The 27,654-nt window shown below is 38.2% G+C and overlaps 1 protein-coding gene across 6 annotated transcripts; it reads left to right on the top strand.

Moving 5' to 3' along the window:
• The first annotated feature begins 1,327 nt into the window (after positions 1-1,327).
• Positions 1,328-20,997, top strand: LOC105451087 (ecotropic viral integration site 5 ortholog). Of its 6 annotated transcripts, none has more exons than XM_011691319.1 (11): positions 7,781-8,001; positions 10,186-10,390; positions 10,825-11,079; positions 11,612-11,875; positions 12,015-12,279; positions 12,480-12,842; positions 13,032-13,709; positions 13,792-14,274; positions 14,360-14,458; positions 17,335-17,490; positions 19,446-20,997. In XM_011691319.1, the coding sequence occupies exons 2-11, from the start codon at positions 10,326-10,328 to the stop codon at positions 19,509-19,511; spliced, it is 2,694 nt and encodes an 897-aa protein (XP_011689621.1). In that variant the 5' UTR covers positions 7,781-8,001; positions 10,186-10,325; the 3' UTR covers positions 19,512-20,997. The 6 variants fall into 6 exon arrangements, with proteins under 6 accessions (XP_011689623.1, XP_011689621.1, XP_011689622.1 ...); XM_011691320.1 differs by lacking the exon at positions 19,446-20,997 and adding an exon at positions 17,965-18,179; XM_011691324.1 differs by lacking the exon at positions 19,446-20,997 and adding an exon at positions 16,006-16,073 and having other exon boundaries at positions 17,335-17,421.
• The last annotated feature ends 6,657 nt before the right edge of the window (positions 20,998-27,654 follow it).

Raw genomic sequence — 27,654 nt, 5'->3', positions numbered from 1 at the left:
TACTTGCTATTTATTAAACTAAAATAGCTAAATTTTACATAAAATCGCTTAGAAATAAAAAAATTAAAAACGTCAAATATTTCTGTTATTTTAATTATTCTCATTTATTTCTTATTATTTATTGTTCAATATATTGAACACGCGCGTATTTGTTATGCATAAATCATATGCACGCGTGTCACGTCAGCATATAAAATTTAATTATTAAATTGAAAAAATTCCTTTTAACTATTTTCCATCTCGCTGCCAGAAATCGCCCGAAATCCTCTTTCTGAATTTCGGCAACGCAGCGAGACAAAAAACGGGACGGGAGAGAGGGGACTGTGTCCGTGAGACAAACAAACTCGCCGCTCGAGCTCCGTGTTTGTTAGCTGGTGGTGAGACAAGGACGACCGAGATTGATGTCCGTCCTTTTCTAACTAACCTACTCGCATTCCTGCACATAGCACGGAACACAACCGTGGACATAGCACGGATCACCACCAAAAGATCGTGGACATAACCGACAAAATCGTGGACATTGGCTACGTAGTTCAATGTCCACGTTTTGTGGACATAGAGGCGCTGAAACCAGCTCAATCGCCTGTCCCAGCTAAATCGCGGGCATGGCCGCTCTCAGGATCCTCTCTGGCTGCGATGACAGTTTCGAGTGTGGTGACAGCCGCGTAGCGTATGCGCCCGCCGTCAGCCGTTAGTCAGGCCCCGTGTTGCTCCGTGTCGCGCGTTCGCTTCGCTTAGTGAGTTTTTTTTCCTCCCTCGGTCGGGTCGGGCGCCTGGTGCCTCGGTTGGACGACGACGACGACGACGGCGACGACGGCGGGACGTGCGGACGAGCATTCGTGGGACGCGCGAGCGGCGACGCGAGGCTGCCCCGAGGTAAGCGACCCGCGGAACTCGCACTCGGCGCACGGCGGGACCAGATGGCTGCGCGTAAGCGCGGCCGTCCACCTGTGCGACCACCAGTTTGTTTGTTAAACACACGGCTGTACGAGGGGCCGCGTATCCCTTTTCCCGGTTACGCGTACACGCATACCACTGGTCGTGGGCCAGCCGCGCGACTCGACTTCATATCATTGTTATTATCGTCATCGTCATCATTCATCGTCATTATATCGCCGCGCTCGCTCGCGCTCCTTTGAGGGAACGGCGGCACTTTCATCACACAAGCATAACCGCGTCCGTCAGGCGTTCGAGGTTTTGCTGTCCGTATTAATTGAAGAGCCGCGAAGGTGGGCGGCAGAAGTGGGTGGAAAAATTCCGTGAGGGAGGGGGAATTTCTCCCGTATTAATTTTTCTCCGAGTCAGCCGGTTAATCGAGTAGGATTGATATTGCCGGGGAGGACGAAAGAAAAGCGTGTGCCTCCGCGGATGGAATAAGTCAGGTAATTGGAAAAAGATGTATTCCGAAAAATATTTGTGGTTTTGTAATGTGCACCTGTGGGGGGGCGGGGAGGGGGGAGGGAGAAGCGAATCTCGTGAAAAAATATCAGAGTGAAAGGTGAAGTCACGTTTGTACGTTGAAATCTTTTGTTTGTGTAATAAGTATAGGAATAGAGAACTACTTGAATTTAGTTATATCTTTTTTTAAGATTATATACAGGAATAGTTAATTTAATGCATATTATATCTATTTTATTGCATCTATGACAAATTTTAGAAAATAATATGTAAAATATAATAAAAAATATACTGTGTGGAAATTATTACCAGAATTTAAAGAAATAAATACTCGTTTAAAAAAGACTTGTTTTGTAATTATTAAATAATTAAATAATAAAATTATCAAATTATTAACATTGATAAAGTGATTAATAATAAAATTATTAATAAGAATTAATAATTTTAATTTACTTCAGAAATTAAAAGAGAGATTAGATCTGTCAAACATTTGATAACAGAGTAAAATATCTTCTTTTAAGATTATACAGGAACAATTAATTTAATGCATATTATATCAATTTTATTGCATCTATGACAAATTTTAGAAAATAATATGTATAAAATATAATAAAAAATATACTGTGTGGAAATTATTATCAGAATTTAAAGAAATAAATACTTGTTTAAAAAAGACTTGTTTTGTAATTATTTCAACACAGAATTATTACTTTGTACATTGATATAATGTAAATAATATAATGTATTATATAAACAGGGGCTCTACTCCGATGTTGCCTGTATAATTTTATTCATTTTATTCCCGTTATTGCGATGTGATTTGATTTGATCGTATGTAGAACGAAAGTAACGTTTTCAGCTATTACGGGTATGTTGACCTCAAAATATGTTCTCCGCGACAATAAAATTAACGCGCCGCCGCGTGAGAAAAGGAATGAGCATAATGTAGCAATACTAATTTCTTTCATTTCGCGTGCTGTTGCAAAACTGTAAGGTGAAACGGTATCGAACAACGCGAAAGTCGCACGGTAGGCTGCCTCAAAGTCGCGCAGGGTGATTTATAAGGACCAGGCACGACCAAGCAATCTCCTCGTCCAAGTTCGAAACGCTCGATATTTTACCGTTCGCTCGTCTTCCACACGTCGTTAAATCCCTTAATTAGATAGAATTACCTTTCAGGCGAGGCGTGAAAGGACTTGTGCCGCATACGTTAAATGATCCTAATGGAACGCAAAGAAATATTCACAAAAGTACACTTTGCGATGACTTAAAAAAAAACTATCGATTCATAACGAAAGATTGAGCCGTGTCGTTTGTTGAAATTTTAAGATTGTATATTTTTTTCGACAATTAAGCTCCTGCAGTGAAACCCTTGATAAATAAAATTGCTCGAAATGAATTATTGCTAACAAAATAACAGGGTGGGTATATAATAACTACCGGGAAAAACCGGGAAAATCTGGAATTCTCAGGGAATTTCATTTTTACCTTTGAAAATCATGGATTCTCATGGAATTTTACTAATACGCAGGGAAATTTTTTGAATTTTACTTTTAAATTTAATATTATCTCTTTAGAAAGTAAACGTGGCCCCATATCGAAGGCCCCTGATATTGAAAGTTAATTTATTTTAAAATTGACATATACTATATAAAGACTCTTTAATCTTAAAAAACGATAATCTAGAAATAATAAATCAGGCATTAAGAGTCTAATAACGCAGAACTTGGAAACAATTTAATCTTCACATATGTAGTTACATCTCCATACAAAATCTTTCGTTACGTTCGAAAAATTTTGTATGGTGATGTAATTATTGTACATGAGAAGATTAAATTGTTTCACGTATCAAGTTCTATGCGTTATAAAACTCTTAGTACCTAATTTATTTTAAAGTATATTTATTTTGATGTATTGAAAAAAAATTCTCTAATCTTACCTTTTGAGTAAAATTCTTGGAAAATCCGGGAATTTTCAGAGAATTCTTTTACAAAATTTGAGTACCCACCCTGAATAATTAATTTTATTACTTATTTGATTTTGAGATATAATTATTTTTTGGCAGGTAAATTCTAAGTAAAAAGGAACATTATAGATACATTTCTAATCGAATTAGAATGAAATATAATGAAATCGCGTTTTTAAATGTATCTTGTATCCACTCCAGCCAGTGGGCGGTGCATCTGGACAATTTTAGGATGTCTGTCGCTTTATTTGGGCAACGATACGGAACACGCATCAGTGAGACTCGGAAGCAGCTAGGCGACCTTTAACGCTAAATGTCGGTTATGTCGGCGTGAATTACGGGTCAATAACTCAATGCCGGATCTATGCCTCTATACGTTTCAGCGTTTCGCGCATTGTATTTTTTGCGCGGAAACTGAAAATGAGTCGATTACGCCACGCATGAGCCTTATAAATAATTTGAATGCGACCTAGATTCTTCCCATTACCGTCATTGAATCTTTTATCACTGCTCATAGTCTCGCGTTAGCTTTTCCCGTTTTTTTTTTAATTCGATCAATAATAATTGCGCGAAGAGATTGCTTCGTATGGCATTTACATATTTCATCAGGTAGAATAATATTTTTACAAAATAATTATCTGAGCAAAATGAATATTATATTAATTTGCTTAAGTGCAGAATTCGTCTAAAGAGAAATTATGTCTAAAAATAAAATGAATATATATTACATTATTCTTCACAGAATAACGTACAAACAGACTTTCACATTATTCTTGATGCATATTACTTTTTAAAAAAGTGAAGGAAAAAATGGAGACATGCTTTTACATATACATGTATTCAAAGATTCTTTCTCGAAAGTTGATCAGACATGCTATTGAAAAACAATATAAACTCGATATGAAAATATATTTAAAAGTGGTCGATATCGAGGATATAAATCCTTCGAGTTACATTCAATTGGAGTCACATAGCAAGTCGCGTGGGATGTTCTACGAACTATAACTAGAGCAGATAAAATTCGCTTGCCATTGTCTATACTTATTTACGTGTATTAATGTGATAGCGATTTATCATTATCGATAATATAAAAAAATATATAAAAGCATTTTTTCTCTCTTTACCGCGTAGATTTTATCTTCTAAAATTCTAAATGTTTAATTTGGCCGAACATTTATTTGTATTAGATTAGAATTGCATTTCTAAAGTCTATATATGATCGGATTTAATAAATATTATTAACGTTATAATTAAATGTTATTATTAAATTTTTATTAAAAAGTAATGTGTCTGAATGTATTGAATTCTTCTTTTTGGTGAAACGATACATCCAGATAGGAATACACCGACCTTCTAAAGTCGATTTAGCATGAAAATAACGTCAATTCTGCGGAAACGTACCACAATACCTAGGTGTGTCTGCATGGTATGCATACGCACAAATGACTCATCAAGTTTCATTGAATACCTTGAAATGTAATTTTTTTACATTAATGTATATGCAATTATGAAAAAGATTAATTGCAATGTCCGAGTTGAAATAAAAATATCAGCGGTTCTATATGTGAATATGTGATACATTTTTTATATAATGCACTTATTGCAAAACCGATTTACAAATGTTAATTTTACTTTAACTTAATTATCTTGATATTATTTTTATCGAAAATAAAATGAAATGTCATTGTCTTTCACGTGTTGACTATATTTAAATATAAATGACATCATAAAAATTAATAAATTTCACAAAGATAGAGGGGAATAATTCGGGTAATCCGAAAGTTTTTTTTTTTAACGAGTTTTTAGACAGGTAATATTAATTTTGTAACATATTGAATAATTTTTGCTTTTATAAATTAATGTAATCATTCTGTACTTTTCGTCTTCTTATCGAATTAAATATCGAAATTCTGAATTAAAATATACTAAAACCAAAGTATATATATATCACTTATATAAATAGGTAAATAGAAATATGTCAACTGTGGGTTCCAGACTCTCCGTGCGTTAATTTTTTATCTCGGGCAATTGCGTGCGGCCATTTCAGATGTGCACCACTCCAGGGAGCTGGGGGATCCTTATGCATTATTAAAGCCGTGTATTTCAAATGTGCGCAATTTTTTTCTAAAACTTCTCTGTAAAAGAACGTGCTTCATGCTCCCTTCATCACATAAGCGACGACAATATCATACACATCAGTGTTTCTGGCCACGTAAGCGGTGTGTAAAATTCCCGGGATAGCATTACATAATTGGCAATTTCCCGTAGATGAATGTATACTTATGAATGAAAAAAGATATTTTTATTTTATTATTTTTAGCGGAATATTTAACGTGAATGCTTTCGAAGAAAAAAGTATTTCTGGATCGTCTGAATTTTTCTCGCAATCTTTGTGAAATTTATCAACTTGTGATTTCTTTAACGTAATCAACGTGTGTAATAACATTTTATTTTATAATGAATATCCAATAAATCAAATATCGAGGCAATTAAATATATTAGTAAGGATGCAATGCAACAACAATATGTACAGGGAGAAACAATGTAAAACGCGTTTATATTAAATTATTTATTGAAATGATACAAATTGAATCATTGAACTTCGCTTTACAATAAAATATTCACGTAAAGAGAACGTAATAATTTAGTAATAATTGATGCTGATAAAGATATATATGTTCGTAACTATGTACGTAAAAATAATTATTCGTAACTCATTCAATATGACGTGATTGTGAGTAACAACGCGAAGGTAATGCGTTTATTTTATAATCGCATTCTGTTTCCTCGCAGCTGGCAGTGTTCCGATTAAAAGAATACACATAAAAAATTGTAACAGAATACATATATCCAATTTTTCATATTGTTAAATTAATTAGAAAAAAAGGTTTTTTTCCGTTTTGAATGGAATCTGAATTAAAACTTTAAGAGATGTGGTAAGAAATAGAATTAATTAAAAAATTGGGTGGTAAACTTTTATTGATATTATAAAAAATTCAGAAATTCTAAGAGACAATACTTGGAAAATATTTTCTGATGAATCATTTTACACAGGATAGGCCGATACACCGTGATATAATCTAGTCACGGGCAGACAACTGTTCCGGTGATAAATAATGAAATATATGTTACTAGGAAAATACGGTACCTACTATACGTACGGTTATCATTGTTGTATTATATTGTAAAATTATACTATCTCATGCATTATTTTACGAAGAGTTTGGCTGGAAATATCGTCTTTCTGTAAAAAGGTATTATTTTATGTTTTAATTGATAAATATTTGCTTTGAACTGAGTAAAATCATATAGTATCTTATAGTGTTGCAAAAAGTAATTACCAACTACTATTCCGTTAAACTAAACAAAATATTCTAACTCTAAAAACTTTTAAATCTGATTTTCTGTGTCTTCGATCTCTTGAAAGAAACAAGATAATTTTTCTAGTATATGATAACTGTGATATAAGAGAGTAAATGATTCTTTATATATTTACATTTTTAATTCCGAAGTTTTCGCCGAATCTGAATTATTTTTCCGAAATTTGGATGATTAATTTTAATCATGAATGTGGTTAACGGACTGAAAAATAACTGTTTAATTGAATTTTTAAAGTGCAATTAAACAACATTATTTTGTTTTCAAAGTAATTTCAATTAATAATATAAATTAATATTGAAAATGCAATGGGAGAGTTAGCGTTTCAATAAATCATTTGCTAAAGATATTAAAATTCCATTTAAAGAATCAGCTTTTCATTTACGGAAGAATTCATTCAAATTAAAACGCGATATTATTTATGAAATTGTATAGTTGTAGAAAAATTCTCCGATAAAAACGTTCTTAGAAAATTTCTTAATTTATCTCGGAGAAATAGTTATATATTTGAAAAGACTAAATTATAATTAAACCTTTCACTACATTTGCTTCGATTTTTACTTGCGCAATTATAAATAAACTAGGAAGAAACCAGCATGTATCGTACTAAATAAAACAGTTTTTTAAGTTTCTTAGATTATTTTGAAAAAAACACGCACGAAAGTACTAAAATAAATATCGATTGATATGGCGAATCTATATAAGTCAATTCATTATTTGATGAGAAAAGCGAAGGATTTTGATTATTTAAACTCAAGTACGAAGGTTCTCTCTCTCTCTCTCTCTCTCTCTCTCTCTCTCTCTCTCTCTCAAAAAAAAGTTTCTAAAAATTTACACTTAAAATTTTTGTTGATTTAAATGTTATATAAATTTTTTTTGGTATTAATTTATCGACGAGAACGCCCAGTGCTCTCAACTTCACCGGCTTCACGTACTCGGGTATCCTTTTATTTATTTGTCAGGAGACGGACGTCGCTGCGCATGTGGAGCGTCCTGGCCTGCGCGGGCTGCATCGACCCTCAAACCCATTTCGTACTCTCCAGCAGTACATGCCTAGCCGGATCCCACCGTGCCGGGAATAATCGGGAAATAAGTGAAACGATATCGAATCTGCACGTCGAGTTCACCGATTTAACAATTCGCCGAAGGAAACAAGAGATAGGGAGAAAGAGAGAGGGCCTGCGTCTTTGATAAGGCGAAAAGGGAGCCGCGGACATCCGAGCGAGCGCATTTCTGATTACGTTATCTGCCTTACCAGAGTATATGCACCGATTCTACTTTTGTTAAACTTATTTTTTAAGAGTATCGCTCGTGCAAATGATTTAGAAGTTAAATAATAAGCAAACCACACAGATTCGGTCTCGCGAGAGTGGCAAAAAAAGTTTTATGACATTTTGTGCGTGCGTTAAAAAGAAATATTTAAAATTCGCCGGTCTTGCTGCTCAGCAAGATTCTTTGTCGCTAAAGAGACAAAATAATAATTAAAAACTATTATTGTTTTGTCTCGCTTCTTGCATTTTTCTCTTCATTCGTCGATCATTGCTGCTTTGATTATTAAGAATTAGATACCATGCTAAATGTAATACCGAAATTGAGTTTGAGTTACGAATTATTTTTAGACATTATGCACAAATAATTTGAGTTTTGTAGCGTAGTTTTATAGCAAGTTGTTATAGCGTATTATAATTTAATATTTATTTAATTTATTTTATATTTACTCGAGTAATGGGTGACTCGTGGATAATTCGTTATTTACGACTTGACAGAGACGGGCCTTAAATTCTTTCACTACGCTGTAAACTGTCCGAGAAGTGTTCTTCCGTTATGTCACAAGATATATTAAATAATAAATTTTAATTCATCCAAGAGAGATTAAATGATAAATATTTTCCGCGATCCAAACCATTTTAATTATCACAAAGCGTATTTGATACAATTTCTATCATCCATTAAACCGTCGTTAATTATTAAAATAATACATATTGTATTTTATTTCACTTGTTTTAAAAATGTAAACTCGTTTAATGATGGAAAAATTAATGCAGATATAATGGATTTAACGAGAGATGCTTGGCAAATGTTATTTTAAGCGAATTTATCCCTGACGAATGAATTTATTTTATTTCGCTGAAATCGCTATCCTCTTGTTTTTCCTCCTGCACGTAAATGGTTTAGCAACAACTTTCGTTAACATTTGCGAGCTTCTTATATTCGAGCTGCGTTGTATATAGGTCAGTAATTTGCCTGATAATAACTTGAAATTTTTACGACGCAGCAATTCTGATGGCGCGAGTCAAGTGTTCATCGGTCACAGTCCGTGAACAGCATTGACATTAAGATAGTGCATAATGAGCCAATTCTTTAAGCCATTGGAAAATTTTCTAGTTATATAATTTCTCTCCAAAACATGTACAGCGGACAAACGTATATAACATTTTGATTGATATACTCTAAATAAACCACAATTTATAAAACTCGAAAATTTTAATAAAATTTTAACGAAATTATTTTGAAAATACGCTGATCTTTTGACTCTTAATAAACGAAATACTTATTTAAGGAAATTTTAGAATATAAATACGAAATGCAATACCAAATGATTCTAAAGACGCGTTAAATAAACGACAAAAATGAAAGAGTTTAATTTCAAACTTATTAGCTCATATGTTTCGTCGAGATACGCGGCTTGAAAAACGGTATCCCGACGTATTCCGTTTGCTTCCGTTTTATTATGCCCGCATACAGTACATAATACATAGCCGTAATAGCTGGCGCGGATTCACCTGCTCTTTCGCCCGCTAATTTGTTCACACGCACTAATTGCTTCCTTCTTGATCTCCTTCGTGTCGAGCTGCTTCGCGTTGCTTCACCGAGCACGGCGTTCATACGAGGCATTACACAAGAGTGCCGTCGCCTACAAAAAGATATTCCTCGTTAAAAAAATATTAAAATTACCCCATAAGAATAATCTTTCCGTCTGGATCTTTTCACTTATTGAAAAATATCATCTCGGATATTTTAGCAAACCAGAAATCGAAGTCATTTTTGCAGTGTTCTTTTGTAAGAAATAAATTGAAATTGATAAATGGATAAAAATTAATAAATTAGTATTAAAAAATTGTAGTGACTTAAAGAAATATAATTCATATATTAAAGTCTATAATTTTAATTTCTCTTAGTTACTTTCAGACTACACAATATCTCAGAATTGTTATTTATTTCTTTTTTTTTCTATTTTTTTTGAGAATTTTCTTCTAAATGTCATTATTTGTGTTTTATCTTTCGCTAATATCACCTATTTGAACACTCTTAAAAATTAATTGATTAATTGAGATAATTATAAATCTTAATATATACGCATCGGCAATAGATCTCTTATCGATTTGCAAAAAGAACACTCTGGAAACGTAAAATCGATCGTCTAAAAATGAATGGCATTGCAGATGAGGGTGTCGACAATTATTGCGTGAAAAGTCGCGTAATAATTGATGGGGTGAAGATAACAAACGGTAGAAACGAGAGAGCAAGAACGTTTTCCGCGAACACTAAAATCGCGAAAGTGAGATAAAGAAAAACTGTCTCGATGGTTCTTCGTGGCTTGTTGGCCCCTGCGGCAGCTCGTTGGAGGAGAAATAAAACCGCGAAAAGGTAAAATTGCGAGCGTTGCGACTGATAAGTTATTCAATAAATATTTTATATTCTTTTCTCTCTTATAAATATATTACATGCCTGATTTTACAGAATCCTGAAATTAAATAAAAGAGGCACCGCTTAAATAATTCCATTAATTTTAATGCGCCACATCGAGAAGCATTAGCAATTAACGATTCCATTATAATTATTACTGTCGGCTGTAAACCGAACCGTCAATTGGTTAAAATCGAATGTTTCCGTTTTAGTTAATGGATTTCGATCGGGCGTAGGCGACTCGCGTTCATGACGCACAATTACAGCGTGAAGGCACACGCTCAAGTGTATACACCACTTAAACAAGATCAATGCGGTAGACCGCTGAAAGAGCCCCCCCGGATCGTATTGCGTTAATTGGTATTCGCATTAATTCAATCCGTTTTGCGTTTCAGAAGCCAGAACGTCGCTTGGGATAACGTAAACGCGCCTGTCGGCCAATTGGGATTGTCACGTTATGGACCGCAGGTGATGAGCGTGCTGTGTTTATGCACCTCCAGCATCCATCAGTCCACCCGTAACGTCACGCAGGCCGGCAAGATACTTCCGAGTCCGCCGTCAGACACCCTTTGCGAGCAGCGAACAACGCCCTCGCAGGAAATACCCACTGACGAGCTGGCTCTATTAGCTAAGCTGGAGGAAGCCAATAGGTGAATAATCAAGTGGCCCCCCTTCTCTCCCCTCACCTATCACTTGATACTACAGCCCAACTGCTACACCTTCGGAGTTTGCAAGGATCGAACAATTCTTGTACATTGCATGAACTGTATCTAACAAATGCATGACTGTTTTTTTCGCTTTCCAAGATTTGTAGTAAAATTGAAGATACACCTCTTGTACATATATTTGGATAGATAGCCTGGATTTCCTTTCGTTTAGAGTAGAAATGCTAAATGTTAATTTTGCTACGCATTTTGGCTTGGAAATGATGCACAGTAGGATGCAAAATAAGGCTGCACTTTTAACTCAGAAAATATGGGAAAAGACGTAAGTTTCGCTTTTCTATTTTCTTCATAAATGTATGCAGTTAATTAAAACACATCGCTTACACAATAGGCAGATTGCAAATAAAGTATATGATTTGTATAAATATACGTATATTGCTGTGTAAATCCATCGTGTTATTCTCCGCGGCAAAATCGCGCGGATAAAAGTCATAATTTGTGAATTTGTTAATTTCAGGCTGATCGAGTCCGATGCAAAGTCACTGAATTCTCTCCAGAGCAATCACAGCAGAAAGGGCTCCGATACATCCCAGGTGTCTGTGGCGTCGGGGGGCAGCGGAGGTAACGGCGATGCTGCGCCCCGACGCCACAACCCAGCCGACGGTGAAGAGAATACGTGGACTCTCTGGGGTCACATAGTGGCTGACTGGGATTATCATTGGAAGAAACGGAAAGAATTTGTTAAGGAATTGGTCCGTCAAGGAATACCTCACCATTTCAGGTAGCACGCATATGTATATTATTGAACTATGATATGTTAATATTATCTAAAGATGTGATCATTCATTAATATTATTTGCAGAAAGTTAGTATGTATTTTTTATATTTAAATGTATAATATAGATTGTATAATATTTTAGGGGCATTGTTTGGCAGTTATTAAGCGGTGCCCATGACTCTCCAGTTAAAAAGCAATTCGCCGAGTACATAAAAGCAACATCAGCCTGTGAAAGGATAATTAGAAGGGATATCGCTAGGACGTATCCCGAACATGACTTTTTCAAAGAAAAGGATGGTTTCGGTCAGGAGAGTTTGTTTAACGTTATGAAAGCGTACAGCCTACATGATCGCGAAGTAGGATACTGCCAAGGTTCAGGATTCATAGTAGGATTACTTTTAATGCAGGTAATGTATTTACTACGGGGCGTTTATTACGGGAACAATATTCCAATGACGAATTGTAAAACGGAAAAATATATGAAAGCACGAAATCATTTATAAATTTATTTTTACGAGTACAAGTGTTTATTGATGTTTTTTTCTCTACGTAAAAAGAGAAAGAGAACGTATATCCTTCACACGAATAGTTTTGTATATTATTGCAGCAAATGCCAGAAGAGGAAGCATTCGCTGTACTCGTAGCGCTAATGCAAGAGTATCGGTTGCGGGACATGTTCAAACCAAGTATGGCCGAATTAGGGGTGTGCATGTATCAATTGGAACATTTAGTTGCCGATGCACATCCCGAACTTCATGCTCACTTCACGGCCCAAGGCTTCCATACGTCGATGTATGCATCTTCTTGGTTTCTTACGCTATTTACCACAGCGCTAAGCCTTCCCCTAGCGTGCCGCATTTTTGACGTTTTTCTATCGGAGGGGATGGAGATTATCTTTAAGGTTGCGTTGGCGATGCTGCAGTTAGGCAAGGAAGATTTGCTCAGTTTGGATATGGAGGGCATGTTAAAGGTAAGATTTCATTTGAAAAATTGTGCTACTCATAAATTGTTACTCTAAATTCGAGAAATAATGGTGGGGACTTAAATTTAATTTTTTAAATATCAATATTCTTAAGCAAGAATATGGATTGTACATGTATGTGTTCGTTTTTATTTGTTTTATTTAATAGATGATATTAATAACTTTTTTTTCATGCAGTTTTTCCAAAAGCAATTGCCTGGGAAGGCTGAAAAAGATCCCGATGGCCTCATGACGCTCGCATACGGAATGAAGATCAATCCGAAAAGAATGAAAAAATTAGAGAAAGATTACACCATCTTGAAAATGAAGGAGCAAGAGGAGATGGTCGAGTTACGCAGGCTCAGAGCGGAAAACAGATTGCTCAGACAAAGAACTGAACTTCTGGAAGCGGAATCCGCCGAACTGGCGGACAGATTGGTTAGAGGTCAAGTGTCGCGTGCCGAAGAGGAGGAGACCGCTTTCATAGCTCAGAGGGAATTAGCGGCGCTTCGGCATTCGCATCTCGAGACCAGCCATCAACTCGAGCAAGCTCATGAGGAATTGAGATCGTTATCGATCCTTCTCGAGGAGAACGTGACGTCTAGACAGTCGTCACTTGACGAGATACTGGTGAAGCAGGAAGCACTGTCGCAGAAGGAGGAGATGATACAGTGTCTGCAAGAGGAATTGGTTAGAGTTAGATTACACGAAGCAGAGAACGACGCACTAATTAGAGAACTCCGAGGGAGGATACAGGAATTAGAGCAAGATAAGAAGACTCTGCGCGAATCGACGCCAGACAATTCCGTTGCTCATTTGCAAGAGGAACTTATTGCGGTTAAGCTTAGAGAGGCAGAAGCCAATTTATCTTTAAAGGTAAAATCTGTCCCTGCTTAATTTTGGCATTTTTATGAGCACATCAATATTAGATAGACTTACGTAATTATGTGTCACACAGGATTTGCGACAGAGGGTCATGGAGCTAAGTGCAGCTTGGCAGAGGCATCTACAGGAGCACCGGTCCGCTCAGTCAACGCCTGCCGCTGACTCTACGCCAAAGAAGCTGCTCTTCTGGGAGAATCGGGGCCACGAGGTGCAGAAGTTCGAGGAAGATTTAATGACGACCAGAATTCGAGAGATGGAAGCGCTGACTGAAGTCAAAGAGTTACGACTTAAAGTCATGGAGCTTGAAACTCAGGTGCAGGTGGCAACCAATCAGCTCCGTAGACAGGATGAAGGCGGGAAAGTACTTAAGGACGAGCTGGAAACTGCGTTAGCGCGGGAGAAGGATCTCGCTGCCAAGCTCAGAGAACAGCAGCACAAGTATTCCGATCTGGAATCGAAGATGAAGGACGAGGCTATGATGGCCAGGATACGCGACGCCGAGCACGCGCAGCAGGTGGCGGAACTTACGCAGAAAATATCTCTTCTCGAGTTGAAGGTTACTTTTATTTACATATTAACGAAACGTCTAGAACTGCTAAAAGAAACTTATGTAAATGTGTAACGTCTAACATTTCTTGTAGAATGAGGAGATGTATGCGGAAGGCGAACTTAGGAATAATTTAGATGACAGTGAGAAAGTGAGGGAGCTCCAAGATAAGGTCGCCGAATTAAAGGCCGAGGTATGTGGAGTTCAAAAATTCGCCTTGTCCATTGTATTTAACAAAAGCAGTATCTCGGAATATTGCAGTAAGGGGTGAACTATGTTTTATACAAAATATGTGTATATTCTTCATGTAATATAATGTACATTAGGAGCAACTCGATAATTTCATTCTATGCAGGCATAATTATATAAGCAGATCACACACAAAAATATTTTATCATTGCGCAACAGCCACTCTTCATATAGCACACAATATCTGTGATATTCTATTATATGTATTTTTGGATATTCTCACCGTATTTTTAATAGAACGTAACATTTGTTTAAATAATGAAAAGTGCTGGAATTTAATAATTTTTGACAGATTACTTCACACTACAGACGGATACTTCACACTATCCGTTATTTTTTTGGACAAATATATAATAGTAAATATTTTCACAGTTCTATTACAGCTAAACAATAATCAAAAATAATTTGAAACAATAATTTGTAAATATTTAAACTTTGCTTAATAATTTATTAAGAAATTTTTATAAATATTATTTTTATTAATTTTGTAATCATATAATTATTTAAAAAATTATACGATAAAACATTGCAGCTTTTAGAAATGATTATGATTTTAGAAACTCTCTAAATATTTTATGAAAGCCCGTCCGGAGATACAATGAAAATACCATTCTATCTTTACTATTTTTTTCTATTTTTAAAGCACTGCATTGTTATGTGTTCTTCCTTCTGATTCTGCAAAATATGTGTGATACTACGTTTTATGAGATGATTCGATTATCATGATAAATACATTACAGTATTACTTACTGTACTTTCTTATGCCATGTTAATCTCAATAAGCCAGGTATCTACTTCGTTTTAAATGTGATATATATGTTATCTAAAACTGTATAAAAAATTACATCATACATTTTTAACAAGTGTATTATATGTCAACTGAACGTTTTGACTTTTAATGTGCTACACCACATACTGCACTCATATAAATTACAAAATCGCGCCTACTGTATGCAAAAGACATTCATTCCACTTTGCTAAGTCCATAAAGATATCGTAACTCATTATCGACGTCATACACTTACAAATTGCACAGATCGCACCTCTTACTGCAATTTAACGCTAACCAACACGCTTCATAACGTCGTCGCTTCTGGTGGAGACTGCAGAGAGAAAAATATTCGTTAACTACTGTGACTAAAGCCCGTTTTGTCAGTGAATATTTTGAAAACACATTCCCTTTCTTAGCTTATTTATTTTGCTACCGCTACTCTAATAAAAAGAATAGAAATAACTAACAAATTAACTAATCTTCTTAATAATAATTGGTTTTGCGTTTTTTCGTCCAATCAATGAATGTACAGGCGTTTTTTTAAAGCAAGATCGCACGTGATTTTGTTACGCGAGAAGAGATAGTGTAGAAAAGATACAGCTGCGACAGCGATTCTTATTGCGTAAAGGTGTCGAGCGGTAACTAATGCTAACCAGAAGGGACTAATCGTTGTTGCAAAACTAACCCTCTATTGCTGTGTTATCTCTGTCTCTCCTCAGTTCCCCACGCCAATTACCAGCCCGGAGACTGAGCCTTGGCGCTGGCTCGAGTAAGTCTTTACCCATGCGTAAGCATCATTTTCTACACGTCTCCGTGTATGTGTGTGCGTGGCATGACGTTTCTTTTACTGTATATAAATCCTAACGTTGTAGCTTTGTAATTGTTGCCTATACGTTCTCCATTTAGAATTCCATTCTATTGCTTGTATTAATAGTGTTCATTTCCATAGCGAGTAAACAGGGACTCGAATTTGCAATTCATAAGTATATGATAAAGTCATTACGTATGTGCATTGTAAATGTATATCGATATAATCAGTTTCATTAGTAAAGCCCTAATTAAATTTGATCAAAGAACGAAAATTGTTTTGTAAAAAGCAGTAGATATTTTATTTGTTTAGTATGTAATTTTAGCCAAAAATTTCAATGCAGCTATTGTTGTAAATCGATATGAGTGGTACTCATCGGATACGATCAGACGAATTAAAATTTCAATGCAGCTATTGTTGTAAATCAATATGAGTGGTACTCATCGGATACGATCAGACGAATTAAATTGAAACTGAATTAAAATGTGGCTCACTTTCTGTATTGTATATGATGGTGATACGGCATGGCGTGCTCTTCCCGTTTAACTGCATGCTTCCTTAAGATTAAGTTCATTGTTTCGTTCTGATAAACATTCACGGCTGCTGCTCTTAGCTCGAAGAAGAAAAAACGCAGAGACGTGAAACAGGCGTGAAAGTGTCTGCGAAAGTATCGCTGAAGTTCACTAAATTAGAAGTATAGAGTTTTGAGTTTTTTTTTCTTCGATGCATCATTCACTTGCGTAATTTCATCTAATAATTGAATAAGAAATGAAATAATTGAACGAACTTATATCTACGCCCATGCAATAAATCTTAGTGATACAAGGATTTTATTTTATAATTTAGGAAATCAGAAAATTTCTAAAATAATTCTTTTCAATGTTTTTTAAGTTATAACTTTTAGTTATCTTTCGAAGAAAAAGAAGGAACAATTTCTGATTTGATTATTGAACTTAATGGCGGAAAATAATGACAATATAATTAATTACAGTGACATTGTAATTGTCCTGGGGAAGCAATGTATTTCTTATTAGAAAATAACAGCCGAAGTGTTTCGGAAATTTCAGATTCATTTAGACGGAATTAACATTTCTCTTAATAATCCGATCTCTCTTTTTGTAACGACAGTCGAACAAATATTTTCTTTCTCCGAAGCAGGACACGCCACGGGCTCTTTCTTTCTCCTTTCGGAGAATTATGTACTTAGAAATGCGTTTTGCATCACGCCTCTCTGTCGCAGGTCATGAGACTAGAGAGCTGGAAACAACGGTGGACGGGGCTCGGCGGGCAAACCGTGCGAAGCTTCAGCGTCGATACTGAAAGCGAATTGGACGAGCGGGATCTCAGAATTTGCTTGCAGGATCATATCAACACGACCACGCCAAACTCACCCGAGGTATAAAATTCTATGTATACCAAGACCATTAGGCAGCTAACAATACTCCGTTATCGATGCGTGCACGAACCTTTTGTTCGCCGTCGGCTTTTGCTGTAGGAAATAACGCGTACGCGCTTAGACCGTAACACGAGAGTAGCTCCGTAATAATCCCGTTTAGTTACGTGTATGTACTATTAGGCCGAATATAACAAAAAGTACGTATAGCCGTTGATTAATTATTGCTAATAACGATGACGAAACGAAACAATGAAACAGTAACGATAGATGCTTTTTTGGTAATCGAAGTAATCTCTCGATCGTAATCAGGACCTGAGATTATTGTTCTTCGAAAACATTTGGGTTGAATTTACATAACGTTCGACATGTTGTAATTTCTTCAGAGCGGTATGCAACAAAGTAATTACTGTTTCATGCATTACGGCATTTATTATTTATTGCAATATAATTTTTTATTATTATTATATTTTACAGATGACATTACACAGAGTATTATAGAGGATATGTTAACTATAGTTAACAATAGAGTATTATAGAATATAACTAACACACTTGTTTGTATTACCTAATAATATCGTAATAGTGATCTACGTTTGAAAGACATTTATAACCGGACTACAAAATCTGAAAGATGCAAATTTGCATTTGATTGTTTCCGTTAAACCAATTTCATTCCACAATTGCAGAGAGTGCTTTGTATTAACTGTTCCTTAATTATGTATATGTTGCATATACTATGTATATTTCGCATCTTATTAAATTGCGAATTCGAATTTTAATAATTTATTTCTTCACATTGGCAGAGCTAATTTGAATCACAAAATTTTTAATCGAATCGCGTTATCTCTTGGAAAGATATATTTTCTTAGTAACATTGATAATTCTTCGAGGATTTTCAAAAAAATCACCATGCATTCCAATTTTCGCCTAATTTCTTATCTCATTGTCTTAAAAAAGAACAATTATCAATAAGTAATTAACAATTATCAATTTTAAAAATTAATCTCTATTTCTTTTACTATCTGCATTTTTGCAATGCAAATATAGATTTTTGTAGAAAATCTATATCTTATAATAAATACAGGACATAATGTACAATATGTGAATATATCTCATAATATTTGAAATATGAATTTTCTTGTACTAAATTTTCTTGTCTAAAAGATCCGGACTGTCTTTCCTGACTTTTCGAAAACTTGATTACGATCCGTAGATTATACGAAGATCGTATAGACTTTCCGTAACACGCAACTTTTTATACGCATGATATACTCTGTGTATTTTTTGTAATTCATACCAAATGTAATCGCATTTAAGAAGTTATATATTTAATGCCGGGAAAAAAAAACTGCATTGAATATATAAGTGGGGACAGTAACACTGTGTATCACCGTTTTTTATAAAATATGTATTATATACATATATGTATTTATATATGTATTTATATATTATATACATATATGTGTGTGTATGTGTGTGTGTATATGTGTGTACGTATGCGTGCGTCTGTGTGTATGCGTGTGCGTGTATGTGTGTGTATGTCGCGAGGAACCGCATAACGATAATCATGCAACACACATACACTGCATTACTCAAATCGAAAAAAAAAAAAAATTTATCTAAAGTTTAAGATACACATTATATTCTCAAACAGGAGGGTATATCGAATTCTTATTATTGTTGTCGTATATATATGTATATTATTTGTAACATACTTGACGAATTTCTTAAAAAAGAAAAAAAAATCAGATGGCGTAAGATTAATTTTTATTATGGGTAATATGCAATTGGCGCACACAGCACGAGATGTGTGACGTATAATTAGTTGACGATCAAACTTTACGAGGGATTGTAAAATCGCGACAAATCGTGACCGTTAGTCACCCCCCTCCCGCATCACCCCGCGTAGGGGAAAACGCGAGATTCGTCTTTCTCAATCGATTTAACGATTACAGATTGTTGAAATTGAAACCGGACGAGAACAATCGGAAGTACTTGTAAAAATTAGCACCCGAGCATAACTCGTTCCTTTACCGTGACTTGGATAATTACCTCCAACGTAAGTATTCGCGTTTTCTTGGCTACTTTCTTTCGCAGCGAGCGAGTCACCTTAGCCTACTTGCAACAGCGTATCTTCTCTTCGCTTTGTGGCCTAAATCGTTACGTCCCATTCCTTTGTTGCGTCAAATAACCGGCATTGTTTTAACCGTGTCGCGGCACGCCGTTAAATCCGTGTATTAACGCGGTGCGAACCGCGGAGTCACTTTCCTCCCGATGTAGGGAGACCCTCTTCGCTTTTCACGCATGCATGTGTGCAAATTAGCATTGAGCGGACCGTTAAAACGAAGTTACGACGACGGCAAAGGAAGCGCTGTTATTAGTATTTTTTTGCAATTGTGCGCATTTACGGGCAATAATCCTTTTTCATTTCGCGCGAAAGCGAAATCGGTGAATTCTCGATGCGCGGATTTAAAGACGCAAAGGAAGCAGGTATATACCGAAATCGATATTCAATTAAGAGGCGAACGAAGGAAACTGTGGGAAACGCGAATGACATTGACTGTTCACGACGTGTCGAGCGGTGTATTTATTTGTAAGTAGCACGACGGAAGAATAAATGTGCAAGACCGAAGAGAAAGAGAGTTTGTATTTATATATATACTTTGGCGTTTGTATTTATATACTTCTGAATTTAGCACACGAATATTTACACACAGCGGTTCTTTTCCCGAAATTCTGTTGCTGCACCGTCAAAATTGCGCTATGTATTAAGAATCACCTATGCTGTTACACTGCTGCTATAGAGAGTCGGCTTTCAATCACCGCGGAATTCTTGGCGTCGTAGAATAACGGCGGTGAATTACGACGTGCGAATCGCGTCCTAGTATCATAATATACCTATCTGTAGTTTCTGCGTCATTGAATCTGTGTATATAGACTGTCCTAGACCTGCCGAGCTGTCTTTCAGCCTTCCCCCTCCCCCCTCCCCCCAACCCTGAACGGCCGAGAGTCATTAATTAAATCGGCGACTGTTTCGACGTTATAGCCTCAATATAATTGTGAAATTATCTGAAGAGCGAAATTGTGTGCGTATTAAAGGGCGCGCTTAAGCGAATTAAGCTCCGTAAGCGTTAATCGATAATGAAATTGTTATTGTTCGGCAAGCTCGAAGCGAGTATCTGACATTAATTTATCTTCTTATCATTTTGAAGCTTTTACAATGACTGTGATACGATCAGAAACGCCGCGTCGAAACGCCGCGGCGGGCTTCAATCGTCAAATTTACGCCAAAAAGAAAAAAAAAAGAACGGTCGTTATTAGAATTTATTGAAATATTGCAAACAAGGCAGCAGGGCTCGCTAGGTCGAGAACACCGTGTACACGATACGAATTCATTTCATTTAATTGAATTATTGATCGTGCGCGAATAAAAGAGAGCGAAGTAATAAATAAATCAACAACTACGATTGCATTCAACGGTATCAATAAATTAAATTACACATTGCACCATGGTTGTTTCCGAAAGTAAATCACTATTATTATCCATCGTGCGTTTCCCGAGAGCAAACTTCCCTCGAGATATCCCTTGAATTTAAATTTTTAATTATATCCGAAATCGTCGTTAGCGAATCTTAACGAGAGTTAAATTTATTTTCTTTTTAGATTTTATTTTTTTTTTTATATACATATTTCAACAGAGCCATATATTATTGTGTACGTTTTGGCTTGCGAGACACGTGCTCGCAATCCGTACGCCGAGATTTCGTACGTCACCACCATTTGTTTTATCGGTCGTTCGCGAGGAGCGAACGGTATAAGCGTCGGGAGTTTTGCAGTGCGTCGCGCCGACGACATTAATAATTTAACGCGCGGTTTTTTTTTTCCTGCGGAAAACCAGCGCGTTCGATCGCGCGGCGTGCGCCATCGCGTCGCGAGCCGAGCCAAGATGTGTCGTGCGTTCTTCGTTCTTATTTGCGACGACGACGGCGGCGACGGTGGCGGCCACGACGACGAAAGGTCACCGAGGAGACGGTTTGACGGTCTCCCGAGCTGTGGCGAACGCGATCGATTAATCTGCCCGCGGATCGATTTGCCATCGACAGCATTCCGCAGTTTCTCTCAGCGCGATGCGATTGCCGCCGAGAGAAGGAAGGCGTAGAGAGAAAGAGAGCAACATTTTTTTTACAGCAGAATTATCAGATGGCTGTAATTTTTTTTTCAAATTTATTTACAATTTCCAAGATTTTTGTTGGAATATGTAAACGATTGAATCGATTATTTTACTTCTTTCCTTGATCGCTTAAAAAAATATATATGTATAGTATAAAATACTTTTTCGTTGCCATTTATAAGATAGCCATTATTTAATTAATATAGCACAGATATTTTTTGTAGATACTTATTTGTATCTTAACAGACATATCAGTCACATGTTCAATAGTTGGTACCATATAATGCCATGTGTCTTTTAATGTAAGACATACTTTGTCGAAGAAAAATAAACAATGAAATGTTTCAAAATATCTTTGCATAACATATAAACAAGCGGAAACAGTAGAACTTCAATGAGCGTTGCGCGACACAGGACGATTGCCGATAAGTACATACCTTTATGTAAACATTGCTGTATTGTGGAGATTGCATCACCACAAATCTAACTAATCTCACAAATCTAAAAGCGAGAATTTCGCATCGGCATAATAGAATTCGCGGAGAAACACACACATTTAAATACCCGCGTGTCTGCAGCTACAACTGTACACTTGACAAAAACTGAAAACATACAGAGATATATAGACATACATAGGATAGATTGATTAGCGCAGATAAGAAAACGAAAAGACTATAATGATTCTCAGAATTACTAAATTGCATTTTACTCTTGTTCACGTCAGTTCTTAAGCAATGCAGTCGCATATACGTACACGGCATACTTAAATAGCAGAAATAAGTATAGACTGATCATCGGTAGTTTCAGTGTTAATCGAATGTGTGTGTTTTTTTTCCTCTTTCGCATCGCACGCGAGAATAATGCGCCGTACGTGTACGCGCGTTCGTGACCGGGCTCCAATAAACGAAATAATCCATATCCGATGCGCCCGTTGCGTGACAACGTGCGAAAGCCGCGCGGCCGATCGGACACACGTCGCGCGCGTATATCGGTGCCCGGCCGCGCTACGCGATATTCCCTCAATAGCGTACGTACGTATAGGTACGTACCAGCGACAACGATATAATGCTCCTCGTAATCGGGAGAGAAGTAGCGCGTGCGAATGGTACATATTTTCCGAATGAGTCATCGCCCACAAGCCCCATCCGCGCGCGCCCGCGCCCGCAGATCCCGCAAGGCCCGCTGCCGGCCGCGCGGTCCGCGCGAAGGGTCGATTAATTGGATCGAACGAGAAAAACGATATTCTATTTTTAATCCGCGTGGAGGACCGACGCAGCCAGAGGCACTCCTCTGTCGCAGGCGCTCCGTAAAAACGCCACGTGTTTCGTCCGCTTCCTCCTTCGCGCGCAATGACGACAATTATCGCAATTATTTGTTGGCGCCTGATGGGTGTGCACACTTAAACGTGTGCGTGTCGCGCATGTCGGTGTAATTATTTCTCTTTTTTTTTTAATAGGAAAAAAAACAAATTACGTTGACTCGTAATTCTTCTTTCGCGGAAAGTCGCGAAGCGGCAGAAGCGATTTTTCTTTTCATATATACGAAAAAAATATTTGGTATACGTTTGGCACACTGAGAATTTCAATTCGCGGCGCTCCAATTGGATGAATAAAAAAAACGAATCTAAAAAGGTTAACCGATATTTAAGGGAATTTTATCGGCTTGTCCGATAAAACGTGTTAAACCAGCTTATCGCGGTAAAAGTATGTGTTTTCTTTCGAAAAGCTTGATTCATGGTGTTTTTTACTTTTTATTATACGATGGAAACGTGATTTAAAGCAAAAGTATTCAAGGAATTATCTCCTGTCTCAATTTTCCAGTTTTCTTGTGTATATACATTTTGTTTCTCCTTTTTCAGCGATACTTTCTCTCTCTCTCTTTTTCTCTCCTTCTCCCTCTCGCGAGGGATTTTATTCAGAAGATTATCTCTGGGTGTCCTTTCATTTCTGGTTACGCAATCTAAACGTGTGTATCGTTCACAACGCGGCCGGCGATAAATCCGTAAAGTGGCTTCGTTAAGCGCAATAAACTCATCTCGATCATCACACATTTAACTACCGATGCGAGTGTCCAGATTCAATAACTCATGGTTTATATACGCTTGTTTCAGGATTAAATAAATGAATACGATAACATTCCCCGTCATTATAACACGTCGTATTTATCATATAGAATTCCAAGATAAATTTTAATACCGTTCGTCGAAACACGAACGTGATAGGGTAGTTTCGGTTTTTATTATCCGTTACGTCGGTTTATACGCAGCAAAATACGATTTTCGATTAATTCTATACTGCAATGATTAATTAAGATATAATCTTATAAAATTATTGCACACGTATAATTATTATGTTTTTTCTTCACTATAATTTGCTATGCTGTATATACATATATTAATTCAATGCGCAAGTTTTGCATGCTTAAAGATCTGAACGATTAATAATTATATTTTAAATTATTTCATATTTTAATTAATTTGAGTTAAAAAAATTTTTTTTTACTTTGTACAAAGCGATTGACGCCATAGAGAAAAATAAATACGATAAATACTCTTGATATCAATATCAATCGTCATGCTTCTGTTATATCGGGTCTCTTATTTTTTAATCTAAGAAATTATCGCGACGGAGGGGAGGAAGGGGGACCACGTTGAAATCGCGACTGTTAACGGGCCGGGCTTCCGAGGGCGGTATATTTTCAATAACGCCGGGTTGAAATAGGTTAAACGGTTATTCAACGTGTAAAAGAGACAGAGGCTCGCGTAGGGTGTAGAGTTCGTAAAAAAAACTCCTGGACGGTGAATAATGCACAAACGCATCGTAAGATTTTCCAGGTGGGTGCGTTTTCTGATAACACGTTTCACCCAGATCGATATCGTTTCTTCTCGCGCCACCGACACTACCGGGATACCGGTGGGGGGGAGGGGGAGAGGAGAGGGGGAGAGCGAAGCGAGGGGGAAGCGGAGAGAGAAGCGGAGGGTGCACCCTTAAAGCCCCATTTTAGACGGATCGATTTTCAAGTGTTGTCGCACGAGAGAGAGAGAGAGAGAGAGAGAGAGAGAGAAAGAGAGAGAGGCTCGTATGCAACTCGCGACTCGTTTTAATTTCTTGCCATATGGCATTGCGACCATAGAATTTCCACGCCGCTTGTTCGCTCGCTGTGGATATATTAATCTTTTTCACGTTCATATATCCTTTTGTAACTATCTATGTACCCTATCAATTTAATATTGCGTATTGCAAATAGACGTTGTGTAGTTCCATTTTCAAACGGCAAAAGAGAGCGGCTGCACGAAGCCGAAGTGCGCATCGTGAATACTATAAGGTGCGCGAAATTAATTATTAACAATGTAGACAATTTTGTATATATAGAAATACTCTATGACGATATAATAAGTCCGGGCTCTCGCGATAACGCTAAATGACTTTGTGACACCGGGCATTTCTTTGTCTCATTTGATTACTCAGGACAGGATGTTACTCTCTGTTACTTCCAGGCATCGATAAGATATCTATGGATCGCACTATGAAAATATAAGTCACTACCCCCTCGCCGATGACTTGCCCGATTAGAAATGGAAATTCTACCTCACAAAGTTGGAATATTATACCGTATACAGAAAATATACCAGCTGCTAAATATGCTATTTATCCGTATGGAAAAAAATTCTTCGGGCAGCAAAGTATAGTCTCTCTCTATAAATATTCTTCAACTGTCGATACGGAAACGTCGATAAGTAATTATATTCTTCCCTTTCGTATTTTGCTTTCTGTTTGTTTCCCCTCCCCCTACCCCTCCCTCCGACGTTGCGAAAATTAATATCGGACGGGGTCGAGATTAACTGCGCTAGCAGCAGTCTCCGTTTAAAAACAGCACTGTCTCTTTAACCGGTCACTAACCGTCGCGCGAGTTTTATCTGGAATTTTCGTTATTCCAGAAAATCCATTCCCTCCCTTCCTCTCTCCCGCCGTTCTCTCCCCCTCAGTCTCCTCCTCTTTCACCCCACCCCCCTCTCAATAATATTCCGCATCTGGTTGCAACAATGGCTCGATTGTGCGCGGTTCGATATATAACGTCGTCGCCCAGAGGCAACTGGTTAATTATCCGACGTCACAGTTACCCCGAATCGTCACTCATACATATACATATACATATACTTATATCGATCCCTTTTCTCGTCCCGTGGACGGCGATCGCGCGCCCCGACGGGCCCCCGAAAACACGTGCGGGTGGAAAAATAATATGCACGCGTATATTCGCGCGCCTGATGGTCCCTCTCGCTTTCAGCGAGACGGAAGACGAGAGATCGGCGAAGACGAGAGCCGCGGGGAGGCGCACGTATGGTATACACGCTCCGCGCCGCGCGTCCCGGGCTTTTCTTCACCTGGTTTTCACGAGTCGTTAACCCAGCGTTGACGAAATTCCCCGCGATATTCGACGATATGCCCCTCCCCCGCCCTCCCGGCCGCCCGTCCGTAACGACGTTTTCGGGAAAAGAGAAACGCGCGCTTCCCACGCGAATTAACGCCGCTCCGCCGTTTTTCCGGCGGCGGCGTGTCGAAAAAAAAAGGAAGAAAAAAAAAGAGACGCGCGTAAAATTCTCCGCAGACGAGGGGGCCGGCCTCGTCGCGCGTATAGCAAGACCGCAAAGGGTTTTAAACGTCCCATCGGAAGGGTGTCGCGCACCTATCGATCGCGCGCACGTCGTCGCGTCCACCGCGTCTCCCAGTCTATCGATAATTCCGAGGCGAAGCGGCGCGCCGCGCACGAGGGTGTAATTCCAATCTCTCTCTCTATAGGCTTGACAATCTCGAAACGGTATCCCAGCTGATGAAATTCCGGCCAGAGAAATAGAAAGAGAAGAATGAGATAGATGGGGACAGACAGATCCGCGGAGAGGACAAGAAAGAGAGAGAGAGAGCACGAGATGAGAGCATCGGACGTAGACCGGGCCGAGCTTGCGCTCCGCGAATGTCGCGCAAGTTCCGCGGCAAGTAGTTTTCCAAAGTGGAGTCCATCGGCCGCGGAGAGAGAGAGCGAGAGAGAGAGAGAGAGTAGAGAAAAAGTAACACCCGCGTGAAAAGGGGTTCGTTTGCGTGTTGCGCCGCTTGACACACGCGCGGCGTTGCCGCGTTTCCGCGCGTGCAGGCGCGGACAAGCAAGCGGGCCGCGCACGCGTTGCATCGGCGCGGCGCGGCGCGGCCCCCGGGGACGCGCAAGCGATGGCACCGATCCGATTTTCGACTCTCCGTCCCGACGCACTCTCGGGATTCTCGGGAACGATCCTCCGAGCCTCCCGGTCGATAGGACGATGGACCCAGGAGCGCGATAAGGGATCCTCGGTGCCACGTACGGGAGTCGCGGCCGCGGTGACCGTCTCTGCCTCTGACCGATTTCGCGCACGTATATATACGCTTCATTCGACGCGCGCGTAAAACGAGGGAAACTTGACGCGTTCTCGCTGCGAGAGAGGTGAGCCGAATTTTATCACGTTTTGTCGAACAAAGCGGCCGGTCTACCTCCTGCTCCCCCCCTTTCTCTTTCTCTCACTTTTCCGCTCCGTTTCTAAATGCTATTTCAGGCAATGAAGGCAGTAGAGTCACGGCATGCTGTCACGCTCAAAAGCGATTCTCTTTCTCAAAAAAAAAAGAAGGAAATTATAATAAAATTCAAATCATCGAAGCAGCCAAAAGTTGACGTCGCATCGCGGACGTTAAAGAGAAGTTAACGATGGTTAAAATTCAACAGTATGTATATCCCTCATCTCGTCTCTCGACATATTTGTCAGGCACGTCTCTTTCGCTTAATACGCCCGCCCTGCGTGGGTACCCCTTAGAAACAGCCCTGCGCGCGCCCGCGGGTCCCTTCCCAAGCGGAAGGGTATATCGATGCCCTTTCGGCCCTGCTCGAAGCCATCGCTAACCGCTGCCGCACAGCGGCGATGGCGGCGGCGTTGCCGCGACTTTCCTGGAGTTCACTACATGGCACGGGCG

The sequence above is a fragment of the Wasmannia auropunctata genome, unplaced genomic scaffold, assembly GCF_000956235.1.
Source record: "Wasmannia auropunctata unplaced genomic scaffold, wasmannia.A_1.0 LD336053.1, whole genome shotgun sequence".
Lineage (NCBI taxonomy): Eukaryota > Metazoa > Arthropoda > Insecta > Hymenoptera > Formicidae > Wasmannia > Wasmannia auropunctata.
The sequence above is the reverse complement of the archived record's forward strand: the minus strand, read 5'-3'. Positions and strand labels throughout refer to the sequence as shown.

What these genes read in the sequence shown, in the direction of transcription:
- LOC105451087 (XM_011691319.1), top strand. Translation starts at nt 10,326, where the DNA reads ATGGTTCTTCGTGGCTTGTTGGCCCCTGCGGCAGCTCGTTGGAGGAGA. An exon ending in AGAAATAAAACCGCGAAAAG is followed by an intron (nt 10,391 to 10,824) that starts GTAAAATTGCGA and finishes TTTGCGTTTCAG; the next exon opens with AAGCCAGAACGTCGCTTGGG. An exon ending in GGAATACCTCACCATTTCAG is followed by an intron (nt 11,876 to 12,014) that starts GTAGCACGCATA and finishes ATAATATTTTAG; the next exon opens with GGGCATTGTTTGGCAGTTAT.